This window comes from Egretta garzetta, unplaced genomic scaffold (genome assembly GCF_000687185.1).
Source record: "Egretta garzetta isolate BGI_Z169 unplaced genomic scaffold, ASM68718v1 scaffold447, whole genome shotgun sequence".
Classification (NCBI taxonomy): Eukaryota; Metazoa; Chordata; class Aves; order Pelecaniformes; family Ardeidae; genus Egretta; species Egretta garzetta.
In genome coordinates, this window is record NW_009260397.1 from 765,381 (window position 1) to 776,616 (window position 11,236).

The 11,236-nt window shown below is 46.8% G+C and overlaps 1 protein-coding gene across 1 annotated transcript in view; it reads right to left on the reverse strand.

The window, feature by feature from the left end:
• Window positions 1-841: 841 nt before the first annotated feature.
• Window positions 842-11,236, reverse strand: part of LOC104130099 (T-box-containing protein TBX6L) — a 13,030-nt gene continuing 2,635 nt past the window's right edge. The window contains exons 2-9 of the mRNA XM_009643102.2: window positions 8,807-8,951; window positions 7,721-7,823; window positions 7,095-7,259; window positions 6,612-6,758; window positions 6,028-6,098; window positions 4,821-4,912; window positions 3,939-4,080; window positions 842-3,303 (exon numbers count right to left, since the gene is read on the reverse strand). Coding sequence (XP_009641397.1) covers window positions 2,877-3,303; window positions 3,939-4,080; window positions 4,821-4,912; window positions 6,028-6,098; window positions 6,612-6,758; window positions 7,095-7,259; window positions 7,721-7,823; window positions 8,807-8,951 — 1,292 coding nt within the window. The 3' untranslated portion in view covers window positions 842-2,876. The remainder of the gene's footprint in view (window positions 3,304-3,938; window positions 4,081-4,820; window positions 4,913-6,027; window positions 6,099-6,611; window positions 6,759-7,094; window positions 7,260-7,720; window positions 7,824-8,806; window positions 8,952-11,236) is intronic.

Consider the following 11,236-nt stretch of genomic DNA (forward strand, 5'->3'; position numbering starts at 1 on the left):
CGAGCTCATACAGACTTTTAAATGCCACAGCTGAAGAAAACAAGACAGTGGGAACTGCAAAGGGAGGAGGCGGCAGCGAAGTCCAGAGCACACACCTACGGGCAAAATTTCCAAAGGCTTCACAAAGCAGCCAAGCCGCAGCCTCTAACCAGAGACAGGTGAGTGAGGAAAGTAAAGGTACTTTTGTAATAAGCCGGATGATTCACTGAAGAAGGGCAAGGAGTCCTGTTGCAACAGAAGGCTGATGAGTAATTAATGGCTCGTCCTGGGCACAAGGCTGAGTCTTTTACCCCAGTGCAGAGCCGCCTGCCAAACCAGCTCTACCTACAGGCTCATGGGGCAGCTGCACTTGCAAAGCTATTCTGAAGGGTTGAAAAAAAGAACATTATGCCGATATTTGCACAGGGGTTTCCCAGTGCTGCCCAGTTCTCCTCAGTTCCTCATACTCACTGCAGCATGGTTTCCATCCTCGTTAGCACCCTGTGACAGGAGGAAATACAGCCCAACTTCAAAGAGAAAGAAACAGATCTAACCAAGCAGCCTGCGAGGGGGTGCACTACCTTCTCTTTTCTTCTTAGCGTGGCCCTGGCAGCAATCAATCGGGGTACCAGGAGGACTGCCTCTGCTGCACCCAGGGTCCCCGCAGACGGGGCTCAAGGCACCAAACTCTCTAGCCAGCCTTCTCATCCCATTCCCAAGATGTGAAAAACAGCGGTGGCAAAATCAACTACTAATGGTCAGAGACAGAGTATTTTTCTCATCCACAGAGGACAGTCTTTTACAGCTGACCTGCCTCCATGCAGCCAGCGTTTGGACAGTAGGAAATCACAATATTCTGGGGTTAAAAACAACCTCCTCTAGATTTTTTTTCCCCAACCAGATTTCTTTTTAGTGAGTCACTCGCATCCACATGCATGTCATGCACAGCAGGTATAAATCGCTACTGGCCAGGGTGCTATCAGAGAAGAGGCTAATAGGGTATTATGTACATAGACTGTGGTGGAGTCTGACCTTTATTTAAAAGCTGCACATCTCTCACTCATCCTGTGAAGCCCAGGGGAAGTACTTGGCTGCTCTGTACATATCATAATTGTGGCACAAAAGCAGTTAGCAATATACTATTTAAATAAGGAAGTAGTCACTGTGGTTGTGTTTCACAAATTTGTAGGGCTACTTTTCAAAGTCATTTTAACAATAATAAACATGTCTCAACTCCTATATGCTATGCACACACACAGTGCTGACCTAGTACCCAAACAGACCAGTGCACAGCCTTTCCCAGTGTACCTGCACACCGGTCCTGATGCACTGGTGGTCACAAACCCACCCAGGTCTGCTCACAGACATCATCTTACTACACACAGGCGTGCACACGCACAGAGAAAACCATCTGGCATGCACGCTAAATGACACACCTCACTGCCTACTGATGGCTACAGGCCACAGAGCCGTTTATTTAAAGTGTTACAAGAAAACATTCCCTAAATAACACCTAGGAACACGTCTACCCTCCCTGAGAAGCAAAGAGCCTATCTCAAACAAGACCCCATTGCCAGGGCCATTCTGCCACTTGGGAAAACAGAGAGGATTCCCCCTTCTAACACAAAGACAAAACGAAATCCTCTTTGCAAGGCAGCGCGCAGGCTGCTCACAGGCAGAACAGCTCCTCCCCATGATGGGACCACAGAGCTAAGGGAGCTGAAGCTGCTCTGATAACTAAACGTGGAAGCAGATCCCTACAGACTCCCAAACAGTGGCAAGATGACATCCCCGACCAGCCTGGGAGGTGCTGAGCTCACCAGCAATGCAGCACGCAGCTCAGGGCTACAGGGTATTAATTACAGTATGTGCCCGATATGCAATGCCAGGCTGGTGAAAGCTGCCTATTGACAAAGCTTGCTCAGAGGGTAGCACAGCAACCACAACTATAAATTATATTCTCCAGGGGTAGCAGGCGGTGGAAAAAGGAAGAAGTTCACAGTGAAACATTTCCTTTCCCTCAAAAGGAAATCAAGAGTGACACAGCCAGCACTGCTGGTCATGGCCCTGTTTCTGACAACCACAGGCCTTTGGAAAGCCCCAGAGCAGCCCCCCCCATTCTGCGAACAACCTCCCTCCACCACTGGCAGAAAGAAGAGTGTGTTTCACTAACCTCGAATCTAGGGGTGACAGAAGAGGGAAAGGCACAGGGGACATGCAGACACAACACATAGCCTTGCTGCCGCTTCTCCTGCACGGGACAAACTCTTCCCTGCCTGCGTGACCCACCAGTGCACTCCAGACACACAGGCGTTGCTGTGTGTTTTACTCTCACATGCTGCTGGAAGAAAGGCAAAGCTCTAGCTTTAGTTTGACTATAGTAAGTGAGGGAACTGCTCAAGGGGGCACCGGGATTGCTTGTTTTGCTCATCTTCGCAATAATTCTGTACAGCTTCTTGGCCACCTGGACCGCTTACTGAAAATCCTCAGCCCCTGTCTCCTTGCATGCAAGTCCTGGGAGGAGAGGATTTTGGAAACTGCCAAATGCAAGATGCAAACAGCCTGGGACTGAGAGTTCGGCAGCTCTTCAAATACTGCTCTTGCAGCTCCTGTGGTTACCTACTGCTGCTGGGAAAAAAAACCCACTGCAGAACACATTGATTCAGCCAGAGTCACACTGACACGGCTGGGACAGCCAGCAGTTTAGCCATTGCTTGTGAAGTACAGTGAGGGGGGATGTGCAAGCAGACAAGGAAGTGAAGGTGTCCCATGCTACCGCTTGCAGCAATGTCTCTTTGCCTAGTGTAGACAAGGCTTCAGGATCAACACTCCAGAGCAAATATTATCTCATTTACAATTTTCTTTCAGTCTTTTCATTGGGAAAGGTCTTCCCCTGTTCACCAGCAGGCATATGGGAACAGAGGGTACTGGCTCCACTCTGCCATGGTCCCGTGGGCATGTCCTGGAGCCCCCTGTGTATTGTACTCTGTGGAGAAGGCAGAGTAGCTCATTGCCCTGTACTGGCTGTGGGAAGGCACCATCCACTGGCCGAGGCCTTGCTCGGTGCCATAGGGACTGTACATGGGCGCTCGGGCCCCAGGTTTCCCGACAGAGTCTAGAGCCATGTTCACCACTCCTGTGTAGTCCTGAGGAGGAGGCAGAGGCGGGGGGAGCGGAGGCAAGTTGGCAAAGCCCTCTGGGAGCTGTTTGGAGTCGTGCTCGGGCACTGTGGCGAGATCCAAGGGGTGGCACCTTGCCCGAAAATCGTTCAAGGTCGCGGCATCACGGGTGGGAAGCTGCTGGCTGTCCCCGGCTTCATGGAACCTGAGCCCCAAGGGCAGAGAGAAGAGCAAGTCAAACCTACCGCAGCGGAAAACCACTGAAAACCCACACAGATCCCCTGGGGAAAGGCAGGGCAAGCTCTCAGCATGCCCTCTTCCCCTTGCCTACTGCTTCATCTTACTGTTAGTGTGGACTTTAGTCCAAGCTTCGCTGTCACTCACACAGAAAAACTAAGTGCCAGAGAAGGTAAACCCAGACTACTCTAGTTCTGGCTCAGTTCTAGTCTAGGCCCACTATAACTCATGCCTGAATTTGCAATGATAAGAAGGGAAAAACAAGTCACTGGAGTTCTGCCACTCCTCCAACGCACTTCCTTCAAAGGACAGGCAAGTTCTGCGGTACACAGAGCTGGCTGGGAGAGCATTTCAGGACAGGGAAATAAACAGCACTACTAAGACATGAGTATGCCCAGAATCAGTGGGTTTGAAGTAACACAGAAAGGCTTTGTTGTGGAGATATCTCCAGGCTAATCTAGCACCTATCACCCAGGTGTGCTGTCCAACAGCAAGGCATCCTTCCTCACTCCCACTGGCTGTTTTTCTTAGGAAATACCCAGTAGAAGAGGAGAAATCCCATCAGTCAAAGGCTTTGAATGAGCACCAGGAGACAGGACTCACCGATACGTCTGGTAGGACGGCGTAGGCACTTGCTGCTCTCTGGCCAGACCCTCCCTCTGCTCTGCTGGCAAGGGGTATCCGCTGCTGACCACGATGGGGTTACTCTCTTCCTTCACATCTGCATTCTCATCTTTCTCAAAATCTGACTCACAGTGGGGAAAAGAAAGAATGGAAAAAAATGAGAAGGGGAAAGAGAGAGCCAGAGCTCACAATGGTCCATTGACAGCTGGATTAATCGCAGGATGGTGGAAGGAAACACGCTAATACCTCTTCTGTAGTCATATTTCCTTAAGGGACTAGCCCTTTGCAGCTTTTTTCTGCCCTTACACTGTGGTGTTCGGTCCTGCCCTGCCCTCTCTCCTTAGTTGTACTACTGAAAGCAGCACCGTGAACTGGAGCAAGGAATGATCAAGCTTAAAAACAACTTAACAGAAAGAGTAAAGATTTTTTTTTTTTTTAACAGTATCAGTTCCCCCATCTGCATCACAACCCAGCTGCACAAAGAGCATTGCTGGCACAACTGCACCGCCGAGAACCAAGAAGCAAGCAACGGGTGATGCTGCAAGCTCGTATTACTACTGAAGAGAAAACATTATGAAAGCACAGCGTACGATCACAAAGTGTGGCTAGGCTGGGAGGCTGGTGAGAGAGCTGATGAGCAGTCAGTAATGACAAGCGACTTGCAAGCAGGCTCCTGTGGATCATTGCCAGAAAGAGTCAGAGACTCAAAGCCATCAGAGAGACAGCACCCTTTAGGGACTCCACCCAGGCCACTCTCCCCAGCCAGGAGACACAGCAGAGCTACGTCGCTGTTTCTTTTCCTTCCTGTGGCCCAGGCACTGTTTGGAAATCATTCTCTGTGTTTGTTGTGATCAATATTACCACGTTCCTCAGCACCGGACTCCTTTTCCTCAGGCAACTTTCTCTTCTGGCCCTTGGCTGGACTAGGCTTCTGGCATTTGGCTCGTCCTTCCCTGGGAAAGAAACAAGACATGGGGGTAGCTTGTATGTAAGCTTTTTGCCTAGATAAATATGCAAGGGATGCTGGACAACCCCTGGAAGATGGGCTCTCAGGGAATGTTCTTGCCATAGTGGAATTACAGGGTTAGCCACGCTGCCTGCCATCAGTGTATGCTTCCAGCAAGAGTCCTCACCCCACAGGATACTGGGGATAAATCGGTAAAGGGGTTGCCCACTTCATATTTGTACAAAAGGCACAATTAACATGGAAACCCAGCACTGGAGGTTTTGACACTGAGTTTCTAAGTATAGCCCAATGTTGGATATACATACTACACACACAGGTACATGTATAGTAGGGTGGGTCTTTTGCTTGAAATGCAGTTTTCTTCCTAAATGGAAAATGAGTCTAAGCTTAGTCAGAAATGATCCTATTAGGAGGAGAAAGAAAATCTATGACATTTTCAAAGTTTAAGAAAAAAGAGTCAGTTTTGCCCTTTTTCATCAGGAAATGAGATTTTTTTTCAGGCATAAAATAACTCAAAACAAAATCTCAGATATTTTCGTAACATTTTCTGCTTGGAAAAAAACATTTTTTCCTTCTCTATTGCCAATCTATGGTTGCATTTAAGCTTTTTTTTTTTAATCACCTCATCCACTGGCTGCCCTCAGACCAGGCAGAAGATCTCGCTGGTATTGGTATCCAGCTTCCCTCTTGCAGACAAAATCTCCTGTTGGAGGAGACGCTTTTCCACACACAGGGAATGAGGGAGCCTCCAAAGTCAGAATCTAGCTGATCTCAAAGAGACACAACGATCTACTGTGCATTCCTGTTATCACTGCTGTTCATGTCAGACTCCAGTCTAGCTCCAGCTTGCAAGTGAATGCAGGTCTTAAATTTGTCATACCACCCACATTTCTGTAGGAAATCCTGTATCTCCTCCCACTCTCCAGGTCTCTTGGGAGGAGGCTGCACAGGGGGACATCATTTCCAGATACAGTCAAATGCAGCGTGCACAATGCAGCAGGCTCTGCAGAGCTAGCTGGTACAGTTTTGCTCAACGGCCTTGGGTAAAATTCACAAGTGAACTCCAGATATAAATAAATTAAGATGAATAAACCAGTTTACCTTCGAGTGTTCTTCCCGTGCTCGCGGAAACCTTTAGCAAATGGATTGTTGTCAATCTTGAGCTTTGTAATCTTAAAATAAAAGGAACAAGATTCAATATAATGGTGACTGGTTAGGTTCTTTACTGTTTCAAGACCTTCATCTCAGTATTTATCACAACAGCTTGTCTGAGGGTTTTGGGCATGCCCTTGCCACAGTATCTCAGCTCTCCCAGCAGCTCCTGTTATTGATTAGGAACTGACAGACAGAGAGAAGTGACTTTGGCAGGGGCAGCAGGGATTGGGGTGGGATTCATCTGACTAGAGAAATATACAGGGTCAGTATCTATAGCTGGACTTTTGCCCATACTTTTTACTGCATTTAGGGTTCTGTTAATCACTGACAGCACACTTAATACAATTAAGGTGCGTGATTCATCTCATCCCAGATTAGATGTTTTCCATAGGAACCATAATGACCCTATTTCTTTCCACTGTCCACAGGCACCCAGGGTGACTAGCTTGAAAGGAGACACCTTCCTCTACAAGATTTCTAAAGACAGATTATTTAGCAATGTGTCCAAGGGCAGTACTTGCACGCTGTACCTGCTCATTCTGGTAGGCAGTAACAGAAGTGAAGACAGTCTCAGGGAAGCTGAAGACCTGGAAGATGCTCCAGCGGACACTGAAGAGGTCATCTGCCTGCACGATGTGGAAGCGAGGCTTGTAACGGTGCATGGAGTGGAGGATGATCTGGCACAGAGACAGACAAAGGAGAAAGTTTCTATGTTCAACCACTGCCAACACACTGCGCAAAGCCTCCTGTGGAGACTCCCAGGACATTCATTTCAAACCGGAGATGCCCATCTGGGACTGGTGTCTCCACGATGCCGCTAGACAGTACAGACTAAAGCCTTCTCTCACAGGTAGTTAAGAGAGCACTGGGCTGAGGAAGGGAGGGCACTTGGATATGTTTTAATTTCCACATGATCTAATTTCTTACAAATCTCGCTTATTTCCCTTAACATCCACCTGCAGCGAATTCCAAAAGAGCACAGCACAAAGGCCAGCTACAACGCTACAACCTACATGCCCGTGTTGATCCAAGACGTTGTTGGTGAGCTTCAGTTTCTGGAAGGAGACAGGCTCTTTCATCCAGTGGCTGCCAGGAGCTGGGGAATCTGGGTGGACGTAGGTGCGACAAGGGAGCTGGGGCTCTGCTTTTCCAGCAACTTCCCACTGATCTTTATTCCACTGTGAAGGGAAAGACAGAAATCTAGAGCTTAAAAAAAAAAAAAAAAAAGACTTTCATTATAGAAAACCCCAGCAACTTTGCTTCACTGTTGATTTAGTGGACTCCTCTGAAGCACAGTCCTGACAAGCAGCAGATTCTCTCTTATAAGCCTTGATCACGTTACCGAAACAGCTCCAAGTTTAGGCCTCATTTTTCCTCCTTTTCTCCCAGTAGCTGTCAGAGAAGTCTGATGTTAATCATGATTAAAACTGTACCGCTTACAATGAAAATTAGTTACCTTTCCAGCTGCTCCCCAAGCAAAACTGACAAGTAACTCCAGAGAGGCATAAAATCCACCAATCACTTCTGAACTTTGTCAAAAGACAATTTATTTATTGGCCTGGCCAGTGAAGCATAAAGATTAATCTACTTCAAATGAAGATGGAAGGACAGAATAACTTCTGTTATTTGAAGTACTTACCTTGTACCTGAAGTTGTCCATTGGCACGAAATCTACCAGCATGAGATACTTGGCATATGGGATTAAGCCGGAGACTTTGATTTTGCATTGTGGAAACATTCTCCTGAGGGAGAAATTAAATATACAGTATAAGGATTTCTCTATAAAGTGGATATTGTCCAACAATCAAGCAGGTCACATTTACTCACTGTTGTGCAAAGTTCTGGTAGCAGTATTTCTACAAGCCAGCTATTGAACATTTTTATCATTTTACTGACGTATTGTATAATCCTATGGGCTTAGGTGGAAAAGGCACTAACAGGGCAGCAGTCACTGATGGCCTGACACTGTTACTGCTTTTGTTCTTCTGATGCCTGTAACACAACAGTAGGAAACTTAAAATATTTGGAATTTGCACGTAGTTCCTAGCCTTCTGCAGCTATCGCAGACCTGGAGGATAGATTACAGCATTTTCTAGCGTGGGTAGAAAATGTGCTGTCATCTAAGAGCACATCTAGCTTTCCATTCCAGTACTCCCTGCCACCACTTTCATCTTCTGACTCTGCAAAAAAACTCTGACACCTACCTCCCTCCCCAAAAGGATTATTTCAGCTCACAGCAGCTTTGACATAATATATTACAATTGCACAATTTCATATTCTTTCACTGCAAGCTCCACAATGCATGATTCATTTAAACTTTAGAGTACTCTGCATGCACAGATTGTTACTATTCTATATTATGTTCTTGTCTGCAAATGCAGACTCAAAACCAGGTATTTACTGCTCAACTGCTGCTGCCTGTGACCGAGGCAAAGGAAGCCCAGGGCACTTTCCAGAGCAACCTCGCAGGAAGAACATCAGTGTTAAGTGCTGAGATAAGAGCACAGACATTTTCTCAGCACATCAGCCCCACAGTGACCTTTTGCACTTCACAGCTTGGACTTCTATGACATCCTGAAAGTGCAATTCTTCTGCCAGGGGCAGGGAGATGTTCGTAATTGGCTACAAAACTAGTTTAGGGGCCACCATTCAAAAAATGAGCGCTCGGAGATTTTGTTAACAACTTGGAGAGGTGTGGTGTGGGCAGCTGTCCTGCACCCCTCACCTGCCGGATTTGGTGATGATCATCTCAGTTCCTATCTGATGAAACTTCATCCAGAGGCCCATGTCCTCGAGGGTGACCACAATGGAACTCTGCGGGTAGGGCTCCAGGCTGGGGGAAGGAAGTGCCTCACACGGCGCTTTCACGTCTACCGGGAGAGAGAAAACGGTGATTTCAGTTGGGCAGGAGGGCAGCCGGCGTGAAGCAGCCCCTCCTGCTCAGAGACAGCACCCCGAGATGCAGCACCCACATCGGCCCTCCCAGTGCCCTCCAGTGCCAGCTCCCTCCAGTACAAGGAGCTACCAAACTTTGCACGCTGTTGTAAACAGATGGATTGCGTACATCTGGCCATTCCCTCCTCCCGTCTCACCACGGTGCCTCTCAGCCCCAAACCACTGCACAGTGCACAGCGCTGCTTCAGCTCAGGGAGCTGAACGCCGTGATTTCACCCATGAAGGTCCCAGGTGCTGCTGAGAAGTAGGAAGTCTGTGCTACAATAAACCTCTTAAAGAAAGTCCATTATTTTTCTTCAAAGTCTTTTTGTTACTTAGTAGGCTCAGAAGGCATAAAGGCTTTTCCAATAGGTTTCGGTTTAGCTGATAAGTTCTTTTGTAAAGATTTGTGTGTTGTAAAAACTCAACCTGACATCTTTTATTCCAAAACTCAGACTGATCAGGGTTATACAAAATACTTTGCCAAGAGCATAAAATGAAAGCTGAAAGGATTGGAAAGATTTTAAGTGTATCAGTGGGTAATGGGAGAAAACGGGAGAAAACGACAGATAGGTGGTAGCAGAGGTGAAAAATCTCTCCAGAGGACAAAGAAGGGACAGAGGGAAGACCCAAATGTAAGTGAAGGCAAGAAAGGGAGGTGACAGGGCCAGACCGTGGAATATTCTGAAAAGAGGATAGCTGGTCTGAACTGGACTTGGGAGGTGCAGACCACTGAGGAGCCTGTGATGGCAGTGGATGGTGCCCCTTCGGACATGAACAGACCATGGCACATCAGAGGAGCTGCCTGCAATGTGCCTGCACTTTCTATTACAGGCAGAGGACCAACGACAGTCCCATAGAAGAGGAAAGGGGAACTATTGGAGAAACTGCCTTTGGTGTTTATGGCATCCACCTCCTCTGTAAACCTGTTTGGATTAAAACCTCCTATAGAAGCTCTTAATTATATCGTAACACATACAAGATTGCCACTGCCATACTGAAAAGCCCAGGCAAAAAAAAACCCCAACAGTTCCATTTTAGGTCAAAACTTGACCTGGTATAGCTACTGGTGGGCTGATTTCATAGACAGTAAGGCTTTGCGAGCACTGCCCTGTGGTATGAACAAGGTATTGATAAGCCCGCTCGAGCTGGGGGGCACTCGCAGCAGCACAGCAGCCCTCACTTTGGTGCTGGCAGCCACTTCTGCATTATCAGCCACGCATGGCTATTTGTTTAAAAGGGAGATTTTTCTGCCTCTCAGCCTGATCAGATCTTATTCAGAGCACATCAAGAAATAAGGGAATTTTCACCTTGTTACAGCTTTCCCGAGTAATGCCTTCAAAAGAATAAGCACGAAAAGTAGACAACTACTTCCAAAGAAATTAGCTTTTTTCAGAAAGTGACATCTTTCCACAAAAACAACCCAATGCGAGTCTGGGGGGTTCTTCCCACAGTATTAGGAAACAAAAAACATTTAAATGTAATTTTGTCAGTTTGTAAAGGTCTTTAGGCATTTAAAAAAAATATCCTCTACCCTTTTTTCTGCTTTGATCCAACATTAATGAACTGGCTAAGAAGTGACACCTAGTTTGCTCACTAAGATTAGCCTGTTAACATCTTCTTACTAAAGCTTCCCCCATATCCTCTTGCAAAGACATGAAAGCTGCCATGAGACGATGCATTCGGTAGCTCAGTGCAGCACATGTATCAAAAGGAGTTACAATAAAATTGGGCTGATTTCCCACAGGAGCCATCCAGTCACAAATACATGCAAACAGATTTTGATTAGCTAGACAGATGCTCACTCCTTCCCCAAATGAATTTTACAATTAACATTTTTGTAAGCAAATTCCAATGCCATTAAATGAGACTACAACAAGGCAGATCTCAGGAGTCCTTACTGAGGGGAGACTTCCAATGAAATCAAGAGGCATTTAAGTGAAGGGAGTTCAATACTGAATTAAAAATCAAAGGCAGATGTTATAACCTGTTTTTCACCAAAAAGAGTCCGCAACGCACCTGTATGAGCGAGATGCTATAGGAGGCAGGGAGAGAGAGCTGCACATACAGTAAACATTGCAGCAAAGATTTTAAAATGTAGTTCATGACTTTCACCCTGCAGGTTTTGTGTGTACAGTCTGAAGCTGAGAAACAGGACATTCACAGTTTGCATGGGGATCCGGACCCCAGCAATGGTGTGAGCTTGCTAATGGATCCACAC